Source organism: Asterias rubens, chromosome 1 (genome assembly GCF_902459465.1).
Source record: "Asterias rubens chromosome 1, eAstRub1.3, whole genome shotgun sequence".
Classification (NCBI taxonomy): domain Eukaryota; kingdom Metazoa; phylum Echinodermata; class Asteroidea; order Forcipulatida; family Asteriidae; genus Asterias; species Asterias rubens.
This window is the reverse complement of record NC_047062.1, coordinates 15501571-15527731: the sequence shown is the minus strand read 5'-3', so window position 1 is coordinate 15527731 and position 26161 is coordinate 15501571. Positions and strand designations below refer to the sequence as shown.

Sequence of the window (26161 nt, the reverse complement as noted above, 5' to 3'; positions counted from 1 at the left end):
TATTGATAATTATTTTTTGGGGGAGGGCGGTGCGATAGGGAAGGGGAGTGTGTTGTTTAAGGGATAGCTGTTCCAATATAATTGCAATGGCCATGTTCCTGGGAAGGATTTGTGTGCATTCTATTATTGCATGCTTGGACATTTCCTATAAATGTGATTGGAAATGGCCTAAATGAACAATTTTCAGAAAGGGAAAAAACAAACATCAACCCAATGGAGGAAAGAGCAGTGTTTTTGCAACTTTTGGGGCCTTGAAGATTCTATTTGTTTTCAACAAAGTGACATCATCATGGTCTATTCCGCATCTCTGTTTTCTTCCTTATGAAGTGTTATGCAAAAGTTTTGTACCCTTCACCAGGGCCCAATTTCATAGAGCTGCTTAAGCACAAAATTGCTAAAGCAAAAAAATCCTTGCTTTGTAAAATCAGATTACCAGCCAAGACTCAACTCAATTGGTATGCGAAGTAAACAACAGCTAAATACCAGTCACAAGCAATGTATATGGTATGAAATTTTGGCCAGTAACATGTGTAAAAAAAGCGAGCAATTTTTTTGCTTAAAGGAACACGTTGCCTTCGAGCGGTCGAGTTGGTCTTTGAAAAGCGTTTGTAACCGTTTTTTATAAATATGGCTAGAAAGATGTCGTAAAAGTAGAATACAATGATCCACACAAACATGCCTCGAAATTGCACGGTTTTCCTTTTACCTCGTCGACTAACACGGTCGGCCATTTATGGGAGTCAAAATTTTGACTCCCATAAATGGCCGACCGTGTTAGTTCGCACAGTAAAGGAAAACCACGCAATTTCGAGGCAAACTTGTGTGGATCATTGTATTCTACTTTAAAAAAATCTTTCCAACCATATGCAATTTATAACAAACGGTTACAAACGCTTTTTATAGACCAACTCGTCCGATCCAAGGCAACGTTTCCTTTAAGCAGCTCTATGAAAATTGGCCCCAGTTTTTTAGTGGCTAAGCGATTGTGGGGAATCGCAAGGGCGCCCTCAATCGTGAGAAATTAAGCTTTCGTAATGATTTTTGCGACCGAACACGGCATGCGCGCATGTTTCATTCGTGGATATGACGGGGTGTTGTGTTGTGTTTTGTATGTGTGTAGACTAGAATTCGAAGCAGCCGGCCCGTGTTTTGCTCTGAGATTCACTACACTCACTCCTTGCTCTCTCGTCTATTTATCTATGGAGGAGAAGGGTCTGTCATCACTCATCAGTGTCACTCAGATCGTGCCGGTGTAATAGATTTTGTGTTTCGTTTCACTTGATTTTTGGTACACTGTGTCGTGTGTGACTGTGAGTGTCACAGTGTGGTGAGATTTTTGTACACAAAAAAACACACGGAGAGAGCAGAGAGAAAGGAGAGATGCCACCGACGCTGTCCGAAGATGATTGCCGGTCCGGAAGTTTGTCAGGTAAAACAAAATGCAACCATTTTTATTAAATAATGTATATCAATAAATATAATACATTATATTTAGATTATTTTGTTATAAACATATAAATTAAAATGTCAACATGAAAAAGTACTTTCTTAAATTTCAATCATTTTTATTTCATTCATGTTTCAACAATGATCGAATGCGTTATAATTTAATCTCGGTCTCGGCATATGATTCATTGATTGTGATTCTGGTGTAGAGTCGTGGAGACACCTCCATCATAAGGTTTATCGCGATTCAGAACCGCAATGCGTAGTGGGAAGGAATATGGGGCGGTTTCTATGCAATTTCTACGACTCGCGCACGCAACACCTATACCTTTGTGTGGGTACAACAGCGCCCTCTCTTGATGTTTTGCGATTCGCGATAAACCTTATGGAGACGATAGCGGAACGAGCCTCAGTCAGGAGTAACTATGTTGGGCGCTATCGGTTAATCTGCCCGATCAACCGATCACGCTGTGCTATCGACCGATCGCGCTGCGCTATTGAAATATTTATTGGTCGCGCAGCAATCGGTCGATCGCGCAACAATCGGTCGATCGCGCAACAATTGGTCGATCGCGCAACAATCGGTCGATCGCGCAACATTCGGCACAACTGTGCGCGATCAACCGATCGTGCGGGATTGGCTCGGCGCGATCGGCCGAATGTGCAGGAATGGTTTTGCGCGTTCGGCCGATTGTGCAGGAATTGTTTGGCGCGATCGGCCGATTGTGCAGGAATTGTTTGGCGCGATCGGCCGATGTTCAGGGGCCAAATTCACAATGTAAGATTGTAATGTAACTGCAAATCAATCGTAGTTGCTAACTAAAGTTAGACGTCACAATATAAATCACTATGGTGATACTGAAAATTTGTCTTGCAATGAATTTTATTGCTTTGAGAAATCGCCCCCAGGAATGGTTTACCTGCACGATCGGTCGAACGCGCGAAACCATTCCTGCACGATCGGCCGATCGCGCAAACCCATTCCTGCACGATCGGTAGATCGCTCAAAGCCATTCCTGCGCGATCGGCTGATAACGGGGAAAAAATACTCGTGGCGCTATCGGTCAATCACGCAATGATGTTCTTTGCGCGATCGACCGATTGTTGCGCGATCGACCGATTGTTGCGCGATCGACCGATTGTTGCGCGATCGACCGATTGCTGCGCGATCGACCGATTGCTGCGCGACCAATTGATCTTAATTGATCTTTTAATAGCGCAGCGCGATTGACGGATCGTGCAGATTGACCGATCGCGCCCAACAACTATACACCCATATCCCCTACACACACCCTATCTATCTTATCTATCTATATGGTCACTGCAATGGTGTAGTACATTCCTCTTGTTGTAGAGTATAGTCGTACTGTAAGGTGCAAAGTGCGCGATCAAGAACTCGACATCCTCTATTTACAATTGAAAAAAAGTTTTTAATTATGTAATGGGTATATAATGCTTTTATAATTCACTTCAGGAGGCGTGGCAGCCCAGATTACTCAGACATTGAAGGAGCGTATCATGATCTTTGATGGAGGGATGGGAACCATGATCCAGGGACTTCACTTTGATGAGGAGGCCTTCCGTGGGGAGATGTTCAAGGATCACCCCAAGTCCCTCAAAGGAAACAACGACATTCTTGTCTTCACTCAACCGGAGGCTATCTACAAAATTCACAAGGTAAACTTCAAAGAAAGGCCCCAAGTGGATCTGTTTGTTGTTTGTTTGGACGATCTCCCTGTCAGGTAGGGATGTGATTTCTCCATTTTAAACCGGAAATCAGTTTATGGCAGACTTCGTATCTACAAGCTTTCGTGCTCGCAACCTTTTACGCTTGCAAGCTTTCACGCTTTGCGCTTAAAGTTCAGGTTTTCTTTCAACAGCCTATCACCTCCCTGTGTCAAGGTAACGCAGCAAACTCAAACAAGGGGAAATGAACGGCAATCTGGCAACAGCCAATCTCTCTCAAACAAACATAACCTCTGTGATTATGAACCGCACAAATCAAGAAAGTGTGATTCTATAACTAGACGACAATACTTATTCTAGTCATTGTGAAATCAGCTGTTAACTTGTTCTTTTGTTTTTAGCCTTTGAGAACTTTCGTTAGGAAAATATAACCAAAAAGAAATTTAACATTGAAAAAGTAATATTTCATACCTTTGAATATTTGGCCTTGTTAAGTGTATGAAAATGTCTGTATTATGTTGTTATTTTCCAGGACTATTTGGAGGCGGGTGCAGACTTTGTTGAAACAAATACCTTCAGTGGAACAAGAATTGCTCAGGCAGACTATGGCATGGAGAATATGGTAGGAGTTATTAATATTGATACCAAATGTTACAGTCATTATCTGTAAGCAGGCATGCATTCAAAGCTGTAATGTGATGCTGTAGCACAACAACTACGCCATATTGTTGGGTTTTGTTGGAGTGAACATGGCACACCCAAACCATTGATCAAGGGTTCACTTTCAAAGAGCTGCTTAACGTTCGGCTGGGTTTAGCAGAAACAGTTTCTTGACCAACAGTATTTTTTACAGGTTTAGCAAGAAAATTAGGCAGTCAGGTTGAACGTGCACTATGGATTTGCATTGTTACATCCTTGCCTTTCCCTGTGCTTCATTGCTATAAAATGGAAATCGTACAGTAAGCACAAAAATCGGCATTAAGCAGCTCTGTGAAATTTGGCCCAGGTGTAGCGCTTGAATCAGACACTTGCATGTGGATGTTGAGCTAAATTAAGATTGTGCAGTGTGTTCAATTCAAGGGGTTCATTTTAAACAACCAGGGGATTTTATATGCAGCTCTTGAATAAAATGGAAAGGAAAAGTTCAGGCCTGATACTTCAAGCAGGCCATGAAGGCGATTGCCTCCATGCCCCCTGGCTATTGTCTTGGTGCCCTTGAAATGCTCCAGTAGAAATTTACAATTTCCTCATATTGACCCCTTGCACGCGCGTCACACGCGGCGACTGGTGCCACGCTCACCATGTTGGTGGGCAGTCTACGTGTATTAACGCCGCGCCGCCTAAAATGCGCACTTCACTGCATAATGCACAGCATAATCTATGCATAGAGTTATATATGAAAACGCACAGTGAAATTGCCCACCAGTATGGCGCATTCAAGATTTTTCTGATGATGCCGTCAGGTGAAATGGGTCAATAGGGTGCCCTTCAGGGAGAAAATGCATTGGTGCCCTTGCCCTTTTGAAAACGAAGCATACAGGTCTGAAAGTTAGTGTGTTTTTCCGACTTTCTTTTCTTCAGACCTACAGGCTAAATAAAGTGGCTGCGGAGCTGGCCAAGCGGGCTACCAGTGAGGTGGCTGCGGCTACAGGTATACCTCGCTATGTGGCTGGTGCTATGGGACCTACCAACAGAACACTGTCAATATCACCATCAGTAGAGAACCCAGATTTCAGAAACATAAGTATGTATTTAATATATTTATAAATCATCTCAAATTTTTATTTTGAATTGTCGTCACATTTTTGTGCTTTTTATTCTGGTTTGGTTGCAGGGGCAAGTGTGTTTTTGATTGGATTTTTCTCCCATGTGTGTATTCAATTAAATTAAATTCGATTGAACATTTCCATCCTGAACAGTACATAACAGAATGCAGGAGACAATATCGTGGATGCAGGATCCTAGTAAGCCGAGGCTTGTAGTGAAGTGCCTTTAGAAGAAAAAAAGAAAAGAATACTTAATAAATTAAATAGTTTACTTACATATGTAGATACAAGACAAAGACACATGGGGATAAATGATCTGACAAGAAAGATAGATTAAGGGGGTAAGAAGGAATTGGTTTAAGGTAGGGGATAAATGGACATCAATCTCTAGTGATATGGAGAAAAGAGTCTTCATGAAAAACTGTGATAAATGACTGTATAAGAGTCTGAAATGACCCAACATTAAAACTTTACACTTCACAACAATCCATTTCAGTATGAACAATTCAGGATCCATCTATTGTACATACAGGATTTATCAGTGTAAATGTTTCATAGAACTTGTCAGGGTTATCATTTTGGAACTTTGTCTAAAGCTCATGTGTTGGGTTTGTTTTCGTCTCTGGTCGAAATTTTGTTAAGATTTATTTTCCACACACCTGATTATACCTCTCTAACAATGGGTCGTGATGGGATACAGGTCTGGCCTCGAGATTGATATCACTCGAAACCGTCCAGTTATTTCTGATTCTAAGTCATAATAAAGATAGTATGAAACTACTAACAAACTCTGTATGCCATTTCACAGTTCAGCTACAGTTGCAGCTGATTGAAATGAGTGAGCGCTGTAAGAGTTTGTAGAGGTGGGAAGGGGGGGGGGTGGAAGTTACAAGAAGGGACTTTAATTTCCAGAAGGAATATATTTCGTGAACTAGGTCATGGAGTAAACTGGGGCCGTTCTTTGTAGACAGTGAAAAGTTATGACAAGAATTTTAGGAATGTTTGACAAAATCTACGTTGTTTATTTTATGAGCGAAGGCCAATGTTTTCATTTTGTGGGAAACCCAGCAGTGAATTCTCTTTGAAAGTGTTGATTTTAAAGTTTATTGCAAAATGGGATTTCAAACAATCATGGCCTTCATGACCTTTGTGTAGTTTCAGCCCTGCCATAAAAACTTACTTAGTAACGAGCAATAGAGAGCGGTTGGTAGTATAACACATTGTGAAAAAAGGCTCCCTCTAAAGTAACATAGTTTTTTAAAAGGAGGTAATTACTCGCTCAAATATTTCACTTCAAGCCTTTTTATTAGGCATCTAGAAGCACATAAATTTGTGCAACAAGGACAGTTTTTTTCTTTCATTATTCTCTTGCAACTTTGATGATCAATTGAGTCATTTTCACAGTTTTGTTATTTTATTCATATGTTGGGATAATTACCAGGTGTTCAGTGCCTCCTTTAAGAGTGAACACCATTGAGCATTGCAAGACCTTTGTCATTGTTCCCTAAAGATGGCTTTCTGCCAGCCCACTCCTGAAGATGAACAAAATATTGATAAAACTGATTGCTTTTAGGGTTAAACATTTACCCGAAGCAAAATTCCATACAGAAACAAAAACTAATTTGGAAAAACAGATGGTGTGTGATAAGTAATATTGATTGACCCTTAAAGTGTAAACAGCTAACCCAACAGATGTTTGGTTACCAATAATAATATTATAGACTAAAATGTCTAGTGGTTGTAGAATACTTACAATACAGATGTATGATCACAACACTGTATATGAAAACAAATCAAGTATGGTTTTCCTGACCAATTTTAGCCAAAAACCATTGAACTCCATAAACACGAATTCAATTTCACACAATTCTCCCTTATCCACCTAGAGTTTCTTATTAGCTATTAACATAATTAATGCGTTCAATTGTGATTTTCGTGCACACATGATTTTGTTTTTTTGTCATTCAGATTTGCTTTAGTTATTCTATTTTATTATATTTATTCTCTTTTTATCTTTTTATCTTTTAAAATATGCATTTGAACTCTACTACCAATATACACGTATACTATTTAATGGGTTACTCTTGCTGCTGAATTTTACCAAATTTTACGAGTCTAATGGACTAGTGGAATTGAATAAAATTATTTGATGAGCGAATGCTAAATTGGTGAAATTTAGCTCCTTTTGACTGTTGAATGCCGATTCATCAGAGCAATTAATTTGAAATGAAATTGACTGAGCTGGTTGTTAAAAGGAATTGATTTTTTAATTGGCCAGTAAAACCTATTTTTGATATTTTCCAGCTATACCTGAATAGCTTTAAACAATTATGATAGTTTGTGCCATTATCATCTTGTTTTCCTCAATGAAAACAAATTTAATCTGCCTGAAAAATTCTGCCCTGTCCAATGCTTAAAAGTAAGGCCGTGTCCGAATTGGTAGTTACGGCTGTGGCTACGACCGTTGCCAGGGGTGTTGCTGAGGGCGTCCTATACTTCAATGCATGACGATGCGGCAATTCGGCTTTAGCCGTAGCCGTAGCCGCCAATTCGGATACGGCCTAACACTGGATCGCAGGCCCAAGGCCAGTGATTTTAGCGTCAAGTCAGTTAACTCATGACTGAAACTGATAGGTGAACGGCAGGGGAGAATACCACTTAAGACAACGTGAATGATCATTTCTGATATCCATTCCTGTTTGATTTACAGCATTCGATGAGCTTGTAGAGGCGTATTCTGAGCAAGCTAGGGGGTTACTCGATGGTGGCGCGGAGATTCTGCTAGTTGAAACAATCTTTGATACACTCAACTCTAAGGCAGCCTTGTATGCTATTCAACTGCTGTTTGCTGAACAGTACCAACCTGTACCGATCTTTGTAAGTACTCAAACGGTCATCTGGTGGAATTTCCATCATTTGCTTGTTTCTTATAAAGTGACTCAATTCAGTAGAAATTTAAGATAAGTTGTTTTGTATAATTCAAACTACAATGGAAACTACTTACTTGGTAAATTTGAACTAATTCTGGGTTGAACAAAGAAAAATGACTAGATCGAGAATTGAACGTGCCGGCGCTCTGACTGGCACAGAGATATTTATAAAAAAGGGAGGCTACCAGCATTAGGGCCAAATGGCTCATTTGTTAGAGTTCCGGCACTTCAATACAAAGGTCACAGGTTAAATCTAGACAGTTTTTCTTTGTTCAACCTAAAATTTGTTGTTTAAAACACAAAAACACTGTGTGTGAATCTTTTGTTCTGAAAATGATCAAAATTGTTAAACAAAATCAAGAATGTTGTTTTTCTTTATTTATTTGAAGGGCTTTTTAAAATCGAATTACAAAAATATTGAGGTTATTAAGTCAGTTTGTCATTTTGTTTGAAGGCTTAAATTGCTTCCTTTTTGAATCTGCAGATATGTGGGACGATAGTTGACAAGAGTGGAAGAACTCTGTCAGGTCAGACAGGAGAAGCGTTTGTGATAAGTGTGTCTCATACAAACCCTTTGTGCCTAGGTTTAAACTGTGCTTTGGGAGCCACTGAAATGAGGCCATTCATAGAGGCAATCGGAATGTGCACACCATCGTATGTTATATGCTACCCAAATGCAGGTAATAACAATAATAATTGTACTGATCGAAACGTTGAGTCATGACCTACCGGTTCTTTTCAGAACCAACATTACTCAAAAAGAAATATTCACATGATGTTCCAGCAAACCTCTCTTACTTAAACTTCACACATGCAAAGTTTCAAATCTAACTTAATAAAAACACAAATACTGAGCCACACCCCAGTCAAATATGGAGCTACAATTTTGAAATATGAGACCTATTCCTTTTCTGCTTTGCGCTAATTTTTGTTTTTATTTTTAAATAGCCTTTCACATCCCTGCAATAACAAACAAGTGTGTTTGTGTGTATGTTTTTTTGCTTTTTTTATCAGCAAAACAGTGTTTTTTCGACAATTTTCTTATCAGGTAAACAATGACTTGCATTCTTGTTATTCTTGTCCCTGCAAAATGTTTGCTTACTTTTGTTTTTGCTGGGATAACAGTGATAGTTTATCGTTGGATCAACAAACCTTAGTCTAACTTGCTCAAAGATCAAGATTCAAGTTTAATTGCTCAGTATCACAAACAATGAATCACAAATCAATCAGGCAGGATATTCTTCCTACTTAAGTTTGATTGCTGATTTTTTTTTTTTTTTTTTTCCAATTGCCAATTTTGTTTACCCTCATAAAAATAAGCAAATGTTTCATTTAATAGCCTGAAAAGTCTTTGAAAAGTCTTTTACAGTCTATTTCACAGTTTGTCAGCCATTGTGCTCAATAAAACAAAATCCACCTTTTTGAAAGGGCCAAATATTATGTCTCTTCAACTTTGTAATCGGTAAAGTAAGTCTACAGTTTTGTAGAAACTGTTCATTGTACAATAGGATGCAAAGCTTATCGACATGAGTTATCTAGCAAACACAGTATGTAGCTCAACATAAGTGGATTGTCTATGTATTGTGCAATCCCATGGCTGATCCAAAATTCAGGGCCCTTTTTTGTTTCCTTCACACATTAAAGCCATTATACACTTTCGGTAAACAGTATTGTCCAAGTCCCACACTTCGTGTATCACAACTTATGTATAAAATAACAAACCTGTGAAAATTTAGGCTCAATCGGTCATCGGAGTCGGGAGAAAATAGCGAGAAAACACACCCTTGTGTCCGCGCGTTTCGCCATGTCATGACATGTGTTTAAAATAAATCTGTAATTCTCGCTATCGAGAATTGATTTTGTTTTGATGTTTTCTCAAAAAGAAAAGCATTTCATGGAACAATATTTCAAGAGAAGTCTTTCACCATTACCTTCTGTAAACCCTGTAAGTTATTTGTAAATCTGTGAATTATTATTATTTTTTGTTCTGTACCGGAAGTGTATAATGGCTTTAAAGCTCCCCAAAAAAACGTTCAAGACTTGCGAGACATACACAGTCTATTGTCACAATATGAGTAGTATGAACCCCCTTTTCAAGACCCAGAATTTGGCTTAGTCTCTGGCTTAGGCTCTGGCTCCAGCTTGGGCTCCGGCTTAGGTTCACGGAAAGAACACAGATTATAGAGCCTAAAACAATAAAAAAATGTTGAAGATGGGGAACTCGGGCTGAAATGTGCACTTGGTGCGGGAAGAATGCAGCTACAACAGGTTCGAGCCACAGGCATGCAAGGGCGTCTTAGGAAGCCAGCCACTTCATCCCATAAATGATTTTTGTTTTGTGGTGTGTAATAGTGATTGTTATTTTAAAAAAAATGTTGCCAATTTGTGTTCCAAAGGACTCCCAAACACGTTTGGTGACTATGATGAAACCCCAGAGATGATGTCTGGTCACCTGGCTGGGTTCGCTCGAGACGGCCTGGTGAATATCGTTGGTGGATGCTGTGGCACCACACCGGCACACATCAAGGCAATCGCTGATGCCGTCAGGCCTTATAAACCCAGGATACCTCCCATGGAGGTCTACCCTGAAGCACAGCTCTTATCAGGTAAAATGGGAATGCACATTGTGTTGAAAGTACTGAGTCTACAGTGCTAACACACATCAGTGTATATGGGTAAATTCAAAATTAATATTCTTTTCTTGTCATGGGTTTACAGTACCTCATGGTTGAAGTCTATAATAAAATGTTGGTAATAGTGCAAACCTGCAGAAACAGATGCAAATTTCCATCTATTAAATCATTGTGGTACCCTCTGCTAAAGTATAGGATTCGAAATGCTTCTAGCTTCCGGGTAATGCTCTAGTGGGTAAGACACTGCTCCAGAATTGCAAAGGTCGAGGGTTCGAATCCCACCTGAGTCATATGCCTATGATTTCTTTTCACAGAGCTCAGGAAAGTACTGAGTAGCCATGCTAAACACACATCGGTGTTTATGGGTAAAACCAAAATTAATATTATTTATCCCCGATGCAATTTTGTGGATCAGTGGGAGTTCTCGCATTGAAATATATCAATGTATCTCTTTTAAAGGTCTGGAACCGATGGTTCTTGGAAAGCACACACTGTTTGTTAATATTGGTGAGAGATGTAACGTGGCTGGCTCAAGGAAATTCGCAAAACTAATAACAAACGGTAACTATGAGGTAAGATAAATACCAACTCGGGTTTCAATAATTTTGAGAACTTAAAGTATTTTGCATTCTCCTGGAGACGAACGGAAAATTGTCAGGACCACACCAGCTCATCTCGGAGCCAACACTCCTCCCTTAAGAGTTTGTATTCATGGTTGTATACCACAAGTTTACTTGTTATAGTTTTCCTATTTCTAAGAACAACTCAAAACACACAGTTTAACAAACCTCAAAGTCTATGTAATATGTATAGATAGGTCAAAAGGTAATTGTTTTGTTTTACTCATTTATATGGAACTATGAATGGCCAACCATTTGAATGGTTTCAGAGGGCAACATAAAGTGCAGTTACAACATTTTTTTTAAGAGTCATTTTATCATTGTATAGTTGTCTGCTCAAATTTTTTGACATTTCAGGGCTTGGAGTCCGGCTTAGGCGCCATCAGTTATTTTTGAAAATGTGCACTTTCGTTCTCGAATTTCAATCAGGCTGATGGAGCCTAAGGCAGTATCTGAAAGCCTCAGCCCAAAGTCCAAGCCAAAGCCATGGTTTTAAAATAGTCATCACCCCTTTTGTATGCACCATTCACAGGAAGCACTGAGTATAGCCAAGGCCCAGGTGGAAGCAGGAGCGCAGGTACTAGACATTAACATGGATGAGGGAATGCTGGATGGAGTGAAAGCAATGACAAAGTTTGTTAACCTCATCTCATCAGAGCCTGATATCTGTAGAGTACCATTGTGCATTGACTCCTCCAAGTTTCAGGTATTAAAATAGAATGAACTTGCACATTTTGCAGATAAAGACAGGGGACGATGAAATAGTTGTTGCTACGAAAGCTCATGCCGTTTTTTCTAATATTAGTTAGTCTTTAAAGGCAGTGGACACTATTGGTAATTACTCAAAATAATTATTAGCATAAAACCTTTCTTGGTGACTAGTAATGGGGGAGGTTGATGGTATAAAACATTGTGAGAAACGGCTCCCTCTGAAGTGCCATAGTTTTTGTGAAAGAAGTAATTTTCCACAAATCTGATTTCAAGACCTCAGATTTAGAACTTGAGGTCTCGAAATCAACCATCTAATTGCACACAACTTCGTGTGATAAGTGTGTTTTTTCTTTCATTATTATCTCGCAACTTCGATGACCGATTGAGCTCAAATTTTCACAGGTTTGTTATTTTATGCATATGTTGAGATGCACCAACTGTGAAGGCTAGTCTTTGATAATTACCAATAGTGTCCACTGCCTTTAAGTGCTATCATTAAGTTTTTTTTTCACTTATTAGACTAACACAGCTATCCTCATGTTATTATTATTACCCAGGTAATTGAAGCAGGTCTTAAGTGCACCCAGGGGAAGTGTATTGTGAACAGCATCAGTCTGAAGGAAGGGGAGAAGGATTTCTTGGAGAAAGCTCAGACTATCAAGAGGCATGGAGCTGCTGTTGTTATTATGGCGTTTGATGAAACTGGACAGGTTGGTCTTCTGACTTGCATTTTTTTTTTTTTTTTTACAAACGGATGAGGAATATTTCCGAAAAAGTACATGTGAATTTTCATTTTATTCTGTTCTTTATTGTCCCTTATTATCCCTCATGGCACAAAATTCTCTGCACAAAAAAGATAGAACAAAGTGGATCAATTGTTTGAATGAAATTTGACAACTGTAAGCTCTGATATCATAGAAATCCAAAACATTTTTCAATGCTTGACTGAGTGGTTCCTTTCCCTACATTTCACTTTGGTGGGTCCCAGTTCAAATCCAACCTCAGACCGGAGCCTTGCACATGGATTGAGTTCTTAGTCCCTACCATTTAGGTTTTTACTTCCACATCTAAAGCCCGGCTCATACTTCCTGCGAATGCAAATGCAACGAATAATTCGCCACAGTTGAACTGTGCTCAACTCTTGCAAAACCTTCACTGCGAAAACAGGGTTGTTACGTCAAAAATTCTATTCGCATTCGCAGGAATTATGAACTGGGCTTAAACTGAAGATTTCTTTGATCATGTCTTATTCTTCCTGTTGTTGGTGCTAACTTTGATGTTGGATGTGTAATGTATAAATATTTTCTCCATTTTTTTCAAGGCTGTTGAAGTAGATCGAAAACTTGAGATCTGCTCCCGATCTTACCATCTGCTCGTGGATAAACTGAAATTCAACCCGAATGACATCATATTTGACCCTAACATCCTGACTATAGCCACTGGCATGGAGGAACACAATGAATATGGCATCAACTACATCAAGTCAACGGAGCTTATTAAGGTAAGAGAGATTGGTTGGGACAGTCTGGGGTCGATTTCACAAAGACCTAAGATTGATCTTAATTGCAAGTCAATTTTAGTTGCCAAGCAAAGTGTGATGTCACAATAGAAATCACTGACAATTTGTCTTGTGTTGAATTTTATTGCTCTGTAAAATCGTTGTCCCATTCCTTATTTTGACCTGTAATTTCTAAACACTTTTTGTACACAACCATATGGCACTCCGTAGGTGTTAGGCATTTTTGATCTTTCAACTCCAATTTGAAGGAATTGCGTAAGCAACCTTTCTTTTATTTCACCGTCATTAAGAAGATCGAATCTTTTCGAATGATGGTAAGCTTGGGTATTAAGGGTGAACATGGACAAAACTAAAGCTTTATTACAAATTACCTTTGTGCTCTGGGTTTTTTGTTTGTAAGCTTGGCCGACTAAAGTCACCAATGCTAAGAAATGTCTGCAACAGGGACATCTCTTTGGACTTGATGTCACGATAGAAGCTTTCCTCACACACAAACAACAAATATTTGTGACCAGAAATCTTAGACGTGACAGAAATTATCCCGTTACTTATTTTTGAAATAAAATTGTTCTCTCTGGTTAAGTGAGTAATTTAGTTACATTTTTGTTGTTGTTTTATTTGATTTGAGCAGAGAACCCTTCCTGGATGTAGGATAAGTGGTGGATTGTCCAATCTGTCGTTTTCATTCCGTGGCAAAGAGAAGATTCGAGAGGCTATGCACAGCGTATTCCTTTATCATGCCATCAAGGTACGTATGTTATTATGGATAACAGCACTCCACACTAATTATCAATGTGCCAAACTGCACTTAGCAGTATAGTGACTACATGCGATACAAAATGGACTTGGACATCTTTATAGTAGTGAAATTTGACGTGTTTGTATGAGATCGTGGTACTTGGCTTCTACTTTTAGCATTAGTGCCGATTGCTATTATAGATCCTTGTCATTTGAGTGGGGGGATCATTCATGTACGTCATGCTGCATTCCTTAATCAAACCAATAAATGGCCAACATTATAAACCAGCATTTTTGATAGTATTCACTGGGTATATTCGTCCCATTGTTTTAACTGTGGCATACTTCTACTCTTACAGTGAGTTAATTTTGGTGTTAGAGTGACTGATGCCAATTGTCTTAACATATACTCAGGTCATAAACAATCGGCAGCTGATTATGTTCTCCATGGTCTTAGCTCAGGCATGCAGCATCATCATGAAAAGTTGGTTGCGACTGTTTTTGTGTCAATGACCTGATGAGGGCGCCTTAAAACTTACCCGAAAAAAAAATGATAAGGCCTAACAGTTATCTGTTTTTGTTTATGCTGGTTAGCATCATTTCCTTATTCCTTCTGGGTTTTGTGTTCCTCCCACCTACAGGCCGGCATGGACATGGGTATAGTCAATGCAGGTAATCTACCTCTGTATGATGACATTGAACCCAAACTTCTTAGACTATGCGAAGATCTGCTTTGGAACAAAGACCCTAACACTACAGATAAACTACTGGATTATGCTCAGGTTTGTCGTGTCAAATGTTATACCTAATTTACAAAGAGTGCAACTTTATTCAAAAACACAAAATGGAGACTGAAGCCCAATGTGCTGTTGTTTTTTATGAGAAGAAAAATAAAAAATTGCATCTTCTTACAATTGTGTCCTGCCTTTTTGAAACTTGCAGCAAAAGTTAATGACAGAGTACAGTATCGTACAAATAAACCCGAAACTGTTCTTCAATACCAAATTTTGTGAAATTTTTACTGAAAACTAAAGGACGGGACTGTTGATGATTGCTTGGTAATTCAACGACCAGTATAATGAAAGAAAAAACACCCCTTGCTGTACAAACTAATTTCAGATGCCTAGAAAAAGGCTTCAGGCCTGAAGTTTTTTAATATTTGAGTGAGAAGTTACCTCTTTCTCAAAAGCTATGTGACTTCAGAGGGAGCCGTTTCTCACAATGCTTCATACTATCAACAGCTCTCCATTGCTTGTTACCAAGAAGTAAATTTAAAGCTAACAATTATTTTGAGTAATTACCAATAGTGTCCAGTGCCTTTAAATGTGGCCATCTATTCCTCCTACAGACACTGGGTAAAGATGCTAAGAAAGGAGTCATAGATGAGAGCTGGAGAAATGGAACCGTTGAAGAGAGACTGGAATATTCCCTTATCAAGGTAATCGTTGCATTTCATTTCAGTTCATTTATTCTGGTTGTGAAGCCAAGAAGGATGAAGCATCATGATTAAGTGTCTTGCTTAAGGACACAGGTGTCACGACTGGGATTCAAACCCAAACTCTGCTGCTCAGAAACACCAGAGCTTGAGTCTGGTGCTCTTAACTGCTTGGCCACGACACGCCTCGTGTGACTTGGCGAACAAAACTAGTGAAGTAACTTCAGTAGATATAATGGAAAAGAAACTCAATAACAACTTAATATGTGGATACACAAAATGTACTAACTGATCTAAATTAATTGTCTGTACATTTGCATTATGTTCTCATCCAGGGTATTGATAAGTACGTTGTTGCTGACACTGAATTGGCCAGGCAGAACTCTGTCCTCTACCCACGAACGTTAAATGTCATCGAGGGACCCCTCATGAAGGTGGGTTGGTCATCTGAACCAAATATACATAGGCATACCGGAACGAGTATTGGGTTAGTAACTCTGTTCAAACGGTTGTTTACTTGTAAATATACAGAGCTGACAACTCTCCTTGATCTGTTTGACTATTGCACGCTATTTTGTTATTATTTTTGTTTGGGGTTGCCACTCGGAAGCAATTCAACCTCTAACTGACTTATAGCTAGAGATCAAACCTAAGGTTACAGTACGATTTGGAAACTGCAGCAGAAGGATCACCTTAAAGGCAGTGGACACTATTGGTAGTTACTCAAAATAATTATCATCATAAAACCTTTCTTGATTACAAGTAATGGGGAGAGGTTGATAGTATAAAACATTATGAGAAACAGCTCCCTCTGAAGTGACGTAGTTTTCGAGAAAGAAGTAATTTTCCACGAATTTGATTTCGAGACCTCAAGTTTAGAATTTGAGGTCTCGAAATCAAGCATCTGACAGCACACAACTTTGTGTGACAAGGGTGTTTTTTCTTTCATTATTATCTCGCAAACTCGACGACCGATTGAGCTCAAATTTTCACAGGTTTGTTATTTTATGCATATGTTGAGATGCACCAACTGTAAAGACTAATCTTTGACAATTACCAATAGTGTACACTGTCTTTAAGGGGAAGGGGGTTGCATCCCTTCTAAAACTCATGAGAACTAAATGCGTTTTGTTTTTATTTCAACAGGGTATGAGTATCGTAGGGGACCTGTTTGGAGCTGGTAAGATGTTCCTCCCTCAGGTCATCAAGTCAGCCCGGGTCATGAAGAAAGCTGTCGGACATCTCATCCCCTTCATGGAGAAAGAGAAAGAACTAGCAAAACAAAAGATCAAGGAAGAAACGGGCAAAGACGTCTTGCAGGTAGATTACAAAAAAATACAAGTTTCGTCCACCCTTGTTGATATGAAGTTAATGGCATTTAACCAATCCACAGATTCTTTGCATGTCACCAGGGCCCAATTTCATAGAGCTGCCTAAAAGCGCAAAAAGTAGCAAAGCCCCAAATAGTTATGCTTACCAAAATCAGGTATCAGCCAAAATACCATGTCACATGTAACATGTACTATATGTTACTACATGTAGTATCCTGCTCCTTTTTGCTTAGCAGAACAATTTTTAATTTTTTTCTAGAATTTGCCTGAATTGTGGAACCCACTTTCGTCATCAAAATCACAGACCACATTTTTGTCTACTTGGCCCAAAAATTGTTTGCTCTGTGTAGGATTTGTATCATTAATAAGCTTGCCCTTGCATTTGAATACTTGAACCTTTTGGTGACAGGAAAATTATTTTTTGTCCTCCGTAATCTAGCCTTCTCCACATTGTCATTTTATTGTTGTTTATTTTGGTTTTTTACACTGTAAGTATGGTTTTACTTGTGTTGCTTTACTGTGACCACTTGACTTTGAATTGGTGAGAATAAAAAGAAGAAATAATAATAAATACCTCGCTTCAATTTTCAGGCATGATATTTTTCCTACTTTAGTCTGATGTTGGATTTCTTTTGTAAAACACCCAGACAAATGTGATCAAATAGCCTACACCATGTTTTCATGTAATGTAGGTCAGCCCTTGTACTTGATAAAATTATCCTACTTTTTTCAAAGGACCAAATATCAAACCTGAATTTTTCCTGGAATGGTTTCATCAATAAAAGAGTTTTCTTTAGTTCATTTTGTTTTTGTTTTTTGTAGGACTCCTACAGTGGGACTGTAGTGGTCGCCACCGTGAAGGGTGACGTCCATGACATTGGTAAGAATATCGTGGCTGTGGTGTTGGGTTGCAACAACTATCGAGTGATTGATCTGGGAGTCATGACCCCATGTGATAAAATTCTGCAGACGGCCATTGAAGCTAAAGCAGGTGAGTGTTTGGAAGTTAGTCTTAAAGACACTGGACACCTTTGGTATTTGTCAAAGACCAGTTTTCTCTCTAAGTGTATCTCAACATATGCACAAAATAACAAATCTGTGAAAATTTTTATTCAATTGATCATCGAAGTTGCAAGAGAATAATGAAAGAAAAAAACACCCTTGTTGCACAATTTGTGTGCTTTCCAAAGCCGACAAAAATATTAAAAGTCTTGTAATATTTGAGAGAGAAAGCAACGATACTTCAGGGGGAGCCGTTTCCCGCAAGGTTTTTTACTATCAACAGCTCTTTTCAATTGCTCATTATTACTAAGTAAGTTTTAATGTTAACAATTATTTTAAGAAATTACCAATAGTGTCCAATTTGTTGAATATTCACCAATCTATGGCTCTACCTTTAATCAGGCTTAATTAACCCATTGTGCCATTCTCTCTGAAACTCTATTTTTTGTCAGACATTGTCGGCCTCTCCGGTCTGATTACGCCCTCGCTTGATGAGATGATTCATGTTGCCAAGGAGATGGAGCGGCTTGGATTCAAGCTTCCACTTCTGATAGGTGGAGCCACGACATCTAAGACTCATACAGCCGTTAAGATCGCACCTTGCTACTCCGCCCCTACCATCCATGTACTAGATGCTTCAAAAAGTGTTGTTGTGGTGAGTGAAGTAGTATTATTTTTTTTCCCGGATTGCAAATAAAAATGGCCGTTTCAGAAATGTTTTCCACTCGGGGGTTCTTCCCCTGCCAAAACTATTGCATGTGTATCAGATAACTTGGCCGATAACACTAATGAATAAAACTACATTAGTATACACATAATGAATGTTTATGAGTGCAATGGTGCGAATATGTTCATGAGTTGAAAGATGGAATGTTCTATTCAACGAGGCGGAGCCGAGTTGAATGGAACATTCCAGCTTTCAACGAATGAACATTTTCGCACCATTGCACGAATGAAAAACATTCATTATTTGTTTTGTATAACATCCAAGTAGATCTTTGTCATTTTGATTGAAAGATACAACTTTCAAAACAAACAAAGCGTAGGCCTACAATTTTTAATTGTAGAAGCCGAATGCTAGTAATTTTACTAATATGCCTTGCAGTAACACTGCTGCGTTACCAAAGACACGCGCACGCAGTGATGTTTTTACTCAGCTTTTTCGTTCCATCCGAAAAGTACCATTGCACGCTGGCAGCGTGCAATGGTACTTTTCGGATGGAACGAAAAAGCACGGTGAGTGACTCAGCGTGTATTGGTACTTTTATTTGCTATCACGTGACGGACAATCCTCCATTCAAATGGCAAGGATCTGCTTGGGTGTTATATAAAATACTCTAATCTTTGGGCTTGGAAACAAAGATGCCCCATGAGGTTTAGAGTTGAGCAAGCATGAAATAGAGAAGTAGCAGGAAAATATAGAAGAATATTTTTCTACCTTTTTCCCCAAGGACCAAATATCATGACGGCTTAGGCCCAAATTCCCAAACTTGGGTCCAGAATCCCCACATCTACTAGGGAGAATCATGGCAACTCTAACACTATTAACATTTGTAACTCTTGTTTTATGTTTTTCCTATCGCCCCTTTTTACAGTGTTCATCATTAATGGATAAAGATCAGATTGAAGATTTCTCAGACGATATTAAGGAAGAATACGAGGAAATCCGTGAGGACCACTATGACTCATTGAAGGTAATCCCTTTATGAAGATGAAGTTCTTAAATGCATGGACACTATTGGTTATTACTCAAAATAATTGTTAGCATAGAAATTAAATTGTTATTGAGCAATGGAGAGCTGTTGATAGTATAAAACATTGTGAGAAACTTCTCCATATGAAGTACTGTTGTTTTGTTTTGATGACCAATTTAGTCCAAACTTTCACAGATGTGTTGCATATGTTGGGACACACCAGGTGAGAATACTGGTCTTTGACATGTCCAGTGCATTCTATCAAATTCTCACAAATAAAAAAAGACTGAAAATTATGCTTATCCCCTTTGAAATTTAATGAGAATCCAATAAAAATTTGGTTTCAAGGACAAAATCATTTTTTTAGGAATGTACAAAAAAACAAACCCATCTTTATTTGTTTTTTAGGATCGTCGATATCTATCCCTAGAAGAGGCAAGAAAAAAGAAATGTGCGATTGATTGGAAAACGGAGCCAGCGCCAGGTAAGATGGAATCGTAAAAGATATTGTACATAGTGATCCCTTGCAGACTTGAAACACCTGCGAGTAATAGGCATCTACCATTTCCACCATGTTGGGGGTGAATTCTTATGGTTTCATTTTGACTCAAAATGGGGGACAGTGTCTGCGTAAGTAAAGTGTAGGCGTTAGTAAGTTTGTTGTACATTGTGCAAGGGGTTAATATGTTACTTTTGTTTAAACTGTTTCTGTACTATTCATTATAACGGTTTTCTTTAGTGTAACGCCCAAATGTTTTTACTTTGCTTTGCTTGTGGTCAAACCTTAATACATGCTTTCAAATATGGTCGCATGTGTAAACTAGTAGTAATAATTTAAAAACAGTTTTATCCTATGTCATGGAAACTTTTTTTCAAAAGACCATCTTGAACAGATTTCTATAATCTTCAGCTGTGCCACATATCTGGAACTCTCTACCACTTAATCTTAGATCTCGTCCTTGTACCACAAAATTAAAATACTCTCAAGGTCTAATTTTGTTGTGTATGTTTTCTTTTGTTCCGTTTTTGGTTTTACTGCGCCTTGAACACCAATCAGGGTGGATATGTGCACATTAATACAAGTCTTTATTATTACTATGATTACCTCTTTCTCTCTCTGATTCGACAGTTACCCCAGCCTTCATTGGTACCAAATCCTTCAAGGATTATGATCTGAACAGGCTGGTACCCTACATCGACTGGAAACCGTTCTTTGACGTCTGGCAGCTGAGAGGGAAGTATCCGAACAGAGGTTACCCCAAGATCTTCAAGGATAAGACAGTCGGTAAGTCTTAATTGAAAGTGAGGATGAATGGAAAGAAGACTCAAGTTGGCCTTCTTGTAAAAAATGTTTGGCAGTACACACATGTACAGTATACAATTGTTGCGTGGTGTGACAAATCCATGGTGTTTCGTACACCCGAGGGGGCTGTGCCATTTGCCCCAGAGGGTGTACAAAACCCATGGACCCTGTCACAGCGTGCATCATGGGGGACGTAGAGCCATCATGAGATTTGATGCAGATTGCCACAGCTGCCCAGGTGTTACGATAATGTTATACCATGGTTGTTGGGAGGTTGTTATACCATGGTAAAATACTCCTCTTTTAAGGAGGCGTTTTATTGTCATCTTACATGCACCTATCCTGTCTGCCATTTCAGGAGTCAAATGCTGAGGTGCGATCCGCGCTTTTGCAAGGGGTCAAATGCACTTTGTAAACTCTGAGTTGTACATTGATTGCAGGTGAGGAGGCTCGGAAGGTGTTCAACGATGCCCAGGCCATGTTGGATAAGATTATTAACCAGAGACTCTTACAAGCTTCTGGGGTAGTCTGTATCTATCCGGCCTACAGCGTGGAAGACGACATCTACGTCTTCAAGGAGGAGATTGGGATTGGAGACCCTAAGGCTATATTCTATGGACTAAGACAACAGGTAATGGAATCACTGTAAGACTCTGGCTTTGGCTGTCAATAGCAAGTTTAATTCACAAATCTTCAGAATAGCCGTAGCCAAAGCCAAGGACTAGAACCTTAGATCATGCTGCAGATATTCACGCCCACAATCTGTTGGACCACCAGAACATTCCGTAGGACCATATCATTGTGCCAAGTTGTCCTACACATGTGAATACACACATAATTGTTGTGAACGGAACTGGAATACTTATCCGATTGCATTTGAACGTTCCTACCATTCCGACTTTTGAGACACTCCCTAAATTACAAGAAATTCAAGGTAATGTTGACCTTTTTTAACACGAATATCTCAGAAAATAGAGTTAGCTGTTGCAAATTGCTATCAACCAAAAGATGTATAAATGCCACAACCAGTTAATGGCCTGACATTCGACCCTAGTAGAGTCTTTCTCAAAGGCTGAAGGACACATCAAACTAGAACAGGTAGCTACATGTATGTGTAACATAAGCAGTGAAGTGGAAATACGTGAATTGACCTTATTCACCTGACGTCATAATAAATAATCTGGGATGCTCCATTTTGGTGGTCAATGCACTGCGTTTTTCCAGTGAAGTGCGCATTTTAGGGGGTGCAGTGTTTACATGTAAACCCATTGACCACCAAAATTGTGCGTGCAAGGGGGTCCTTAGAGAGAGAGAATATCTAAGAGAAGAAATCAATTTTATGTCATTATTTATTGCAGGCTGAGAAGGATTCTGGGTCCAACGAGCCTTACATGAACCTATCTGACTTCATCGCACCCCGTGAGTCAGGAGTCAATGACTACATCGGAGCGTTTGCGGTATCGGCAGGCTTTGGTTCCAAGGATCTATGTGAGAAATATGAGAAGGAGTATGATGACTATAGCATCATCATGGTCAAGGCGCTGGCTGATAGACTGGCAGAGGTAAACTTGAATCCAAAATATCACATCCTTCCCAGTCATTTCCCCTGAAGACGAGCAGAGTATACTGTTCACAACATCGAGACCACACCGGCTCTTTTCAGAGCTAACATAAGAGCTTTACACATGGTTGTACCCGCAAGTTTACTTATTATTTATAGTTTTTTCCTTCCCAATCACATTTGACGTGCTAGGTTTTTATACACACAAGACATTCCTTTTTGTTGAAGTACATTTATTTTGCTGCCCAGCTTGATGACGGTACAATCACAAATAATATATTGATACTTTTTCATTTTATAGCTAAATGAAGGTATTTTTATAATAAATGGTAAATCAACACCATATAGACAGAAGTGGGATTGGTGGTTCTGATGAGAAGTTCGGATGATATATTCAATGTTTCATACACTGTCGTCAGTTTCTACAGACAATGGACAGATGAGTGTACTGTCCGAAACAATGAGTCCATCAGCTCTTCTCAGAACCACCAATCACTCAAAAGAGACCAATCTACTATCTACACGGTGTGACCGCAAATTTCTCAGCAGCACCTTAACAACTAATCATGCCTTTATTTTTCTTCTCTCATTAGGCCTTTGCAGAGGAATTACATGAGAGGCTGAGGAAGGAATTCTGGGGATACGGTAATGAAGAGCTCTTGGAAACACAAGACCTTCTGAAGATCAAATATGAGGTAAACTTGTCTGACGCTCCATGCCAAATCCAGGCACTTTCTGCAATGACTATGACTAAAAACTGGACTTTCAAATAACACCTTTCCATAGTATAAAGCATTTTGAGAATCATTTCCAATCGAAGTAATGTGGTGATGGAAAAATATGATTAAGTTTTTATCCCCCAAAATTTTAATCTGAGAAGCGTTACTGACACTAATGTCTCTCAGATTGTGTACTCCAATTGTGGATTATTCTTCCTGACTGGACATAACTGCTTAGGATTTTCGGCGATATATTAAAAATGGGACCTTTTGAAATGAAAATTGCAGCAGGTTAGTTTTATTGTATCTACATTTACATAGGATTAAAACAATCAAATGGTTAAAAAACAAAGGTATACATTGTCTTGTCTTTAAGTATGATTATCACTAGCCACACTCGGCTATATGGAAGTTCCTTCTTTCCCAGAACTGTGAAATTTTGGAACTTGCTCCCAGTTGTGGTGTTGGACGCCCCAACTTTAGAGGCTTTCAAGGGAGGAGTTGCATCAAGTCTATAAGCAGCCGCCCAGTTTTTACTTGCACTATGTCTAGTTCCCTGCACCAACCAGTCGTTTTGTCAATAGTACTTTCAGTTCTCCAAGTTTTGTTTATGATAGCACTTTTGTGTCCGATCTTCACTCCACCAACAAGCAAGCACCCTTAGCTTAACGTCCTCACTTAAGGATCCTGCCGAGTTACCAACATAAACATAAACATGACATGACTCTCTTTTCCTTTTCAGGGTATCCGTCCAGCTCCTGGCTACCCAAGCCAGCCTGACCACACAGAGAAGAAAACAATGTGGGATCTGATGGAGGTTGAGACCAACTGTGGTATCCATCTAACTGAATCCCTCGCCATGGAACCTGCTGCCTCCGTCTCTGGTCTCTACTTTGCTCATCCTAAATCAAGCTACTTCGCTGTGGGCAAGATCACTAAAGATCAAGTAAGACCATGATGTCAATGTGATGTTTGTGAATCGTTCCTAGGTGAAACAGTTTGGGTGGATTGGTTGTAAGGCATGTCCAACTTGGCTAGGTTTCCACGTCATCATGCGGAAATGATACCTGGATCTCAGGCAAGCGTGTCAAATTTCACTAACACGCGCAATGTCCAAATTGTATGTTCACCTAACTACACTAAAAGTGCAGTTTGGCACTTCGATGACGCAGTGATCATGTAGGTGGTGTGGAATGTTAGTCGGTCAGCTTGGTATTTTAAGCAAAAGTGACGTCATTAGTGCAGGGTGTTATTCCACAAATTTTTATTAAACCAACTTCTTTTGTCTCTTACACCTCTCTTCAGCCCACCCACTTTCTCCTTAACCTCACCTAATTACTTTGTAAATCGCCTAGAGATAAATTTATGTTAGGCACTATGTAAATCAAATGAATTATTATCATTATTTTGACAGGTTGAAGATTATGCCAGCAGGAAGCAGATGGAAGTCTCTGAAGTAGAGAGGTGGCTGGGTCCTAACCTCGCTTATGTATCATCCTGATGAGGGGACATGTTTTTATTCCATTAGAGTGCCCCGAATTTGCCATGAAAACAATGGTAATGGTGGTTTCAGAAAGCATTTGTAATCTCAGAAATCACTGGTGATTTCAGAAATCATTGGTGATTTCAGAAAGCATTGGTGATTTCTCAGCCGTAAGCTTGATCTTAACAAATGTAAAGTAGAAAGTTTAAGCCCAGCCTTAGTTGGTGTGGATATTTGTAGTTGAACTATCTGGAATCTGAACAGGGGCTTGGCATGTTTTAGGTGAACTTTATTTATTTATTTAATTAATTAGATCCGGGATATAAAATAAATTGGACATTCCATTGGATAAAAAAATCAGGTCACATAAAGTAAGAAGACTGCAACCGCTTTTGGAGTCCGAATGCGTGTGAATAATGGTGAGCGTCTAGTTGCGTGTGCCATTTGAAAATCTTACCACACAAACAGACACCCAAATTGGCACATGCAATAAGGTGAATTGGGTTGATTTAGCTATGTTTTGATTGTACAGTGTTAGTATAGAGCACCCTTCTCCTGACAACAATCAGAGCATACTGATCGAACTGTTGTGTTGTTATACATTGTACCACCGATTCCTCAATTTACTCATGGTGTTACCGCAAGCCTCAACCAATTTATTTCAGGATCTTTCTTTGCATCATTTTTTTTGTTTACACTGAAAAGTTAGCTTTATTTTTTTCTTTTCGAGTGGCAGAGTTTCATACATTTTCGTGAAGGGTTTCTTAATTATAAACCTTCGGTGGTATGTGATATGTATTGTAGAAGTGTACATAAATAAGCAACTCATTACTTGTTTTCAGGGGAAGAGTTGAAAATTACTTTGTTTGTTAACTTTATGATTAATGTTGGGACACATTCAATAATCTATCTTTCACTTATTGTATATTTCATTGTTCTTTTTATGCGCTAAGAGGATTTTGCATTAGCCGCTTTACAAATGTCTTTATTAGTTTTATTTTTATTGTTCTCTGAAATACTATTTTACATCCTTCATATTAAATGCAATGCGCTTTGTCTTAAAGCAAACTTGAATACTCGGTTTTGATTGGCCAATGCATAGCAATAAGTGTGTGATATTATCTTATATTGCTTGGGCCACATCAAATCCTGTTTTTTCATGCTGTTCTAATTCTGCTTATCCTAGCTGTTATGAGCAACGCATTAAGTTTGCTTGAAGTTAATTTTGTTATCGCATTTGTGCTTGTGGAATACAGAAAAATAGAGGGTGTGTGCATCCCATTTCCAACTCGTCCTCAGAAGCGTTATTTTTGCCTGTATTGCACCCTCTCTTGTGTGATAACTAGTATAATGTGATATGCAAAATGTTTGAACTGTTGAGGTTTATCAGCACACCAGCTCCAAAGACTAACTTGATTCAACCTTTTCAAAATTAATATTATTTTTTAAAGGCTGTGGGTTCGAATCTCACTGGAGTAATATGCCTGTGATTTTTGGCACAGGACCCGGGAAAGTACCGAGTATACAGTGCTAACATACATCGGTGTATATGGGTAAAAACCAAAATTAATATTCTTTTCATAA

At 39.0% G+C, this 26161-nt stretch overlaps 1 protein-coding gene across 2 annotated transcripts; it reads left to right on the top strand.

The window, feature by feature from the left end:
* The first annotated feature begins 1099 nt into the window (after positions 1–1099).
* On the top strand, positions 1100–26075 carry LOC117288011 (methionine synthase-like). Of its 2 annotated transcripts, none has more exons than XM_033768697.1 (26): positions 1100–1429; positions 2924–3123; positions 3665–3754; positions 4714–4876; positions 7609–7775; positions 8313–8508; positions 10225–10434; positions 10921–11033; positions 11614–11787; positions 12350–12502; positions 13114–13293; positions 13943–14059; positions 14691–14831; positions 15398–15487; positions 15820–15918; positions 16631–16804; positions 17638–17806; positions 18270–18472; positions 19413–19511; positions 19920–19995; positions 20641–20796; positions 21255–21445; positions 22173–22376; positions 22969–23070; positions 23837–24040; positions 24509–26075. In XM_033768697.1, exons 1-26 carry the CDS (start codon positions 1381–1383, stop codon positions 24593–24595), a joined length of 3807 nt encoding a protein of 1268 aa, XP_033624588.1. In that variant the 5' UTR covers positions 1100–1380; the 3' UTR covers positions 24596–26075. The 2 variants fall into 2 exon arrangements, with proteins under 2 accessions (XP_033624588.1, XP_033624581.1); XM_033768690.1 differs by having other exon boundaries at positions 2921–3123.
* The last annotated feature ends 86 nt before the right edge of the window (positions 26076–26161 follow it).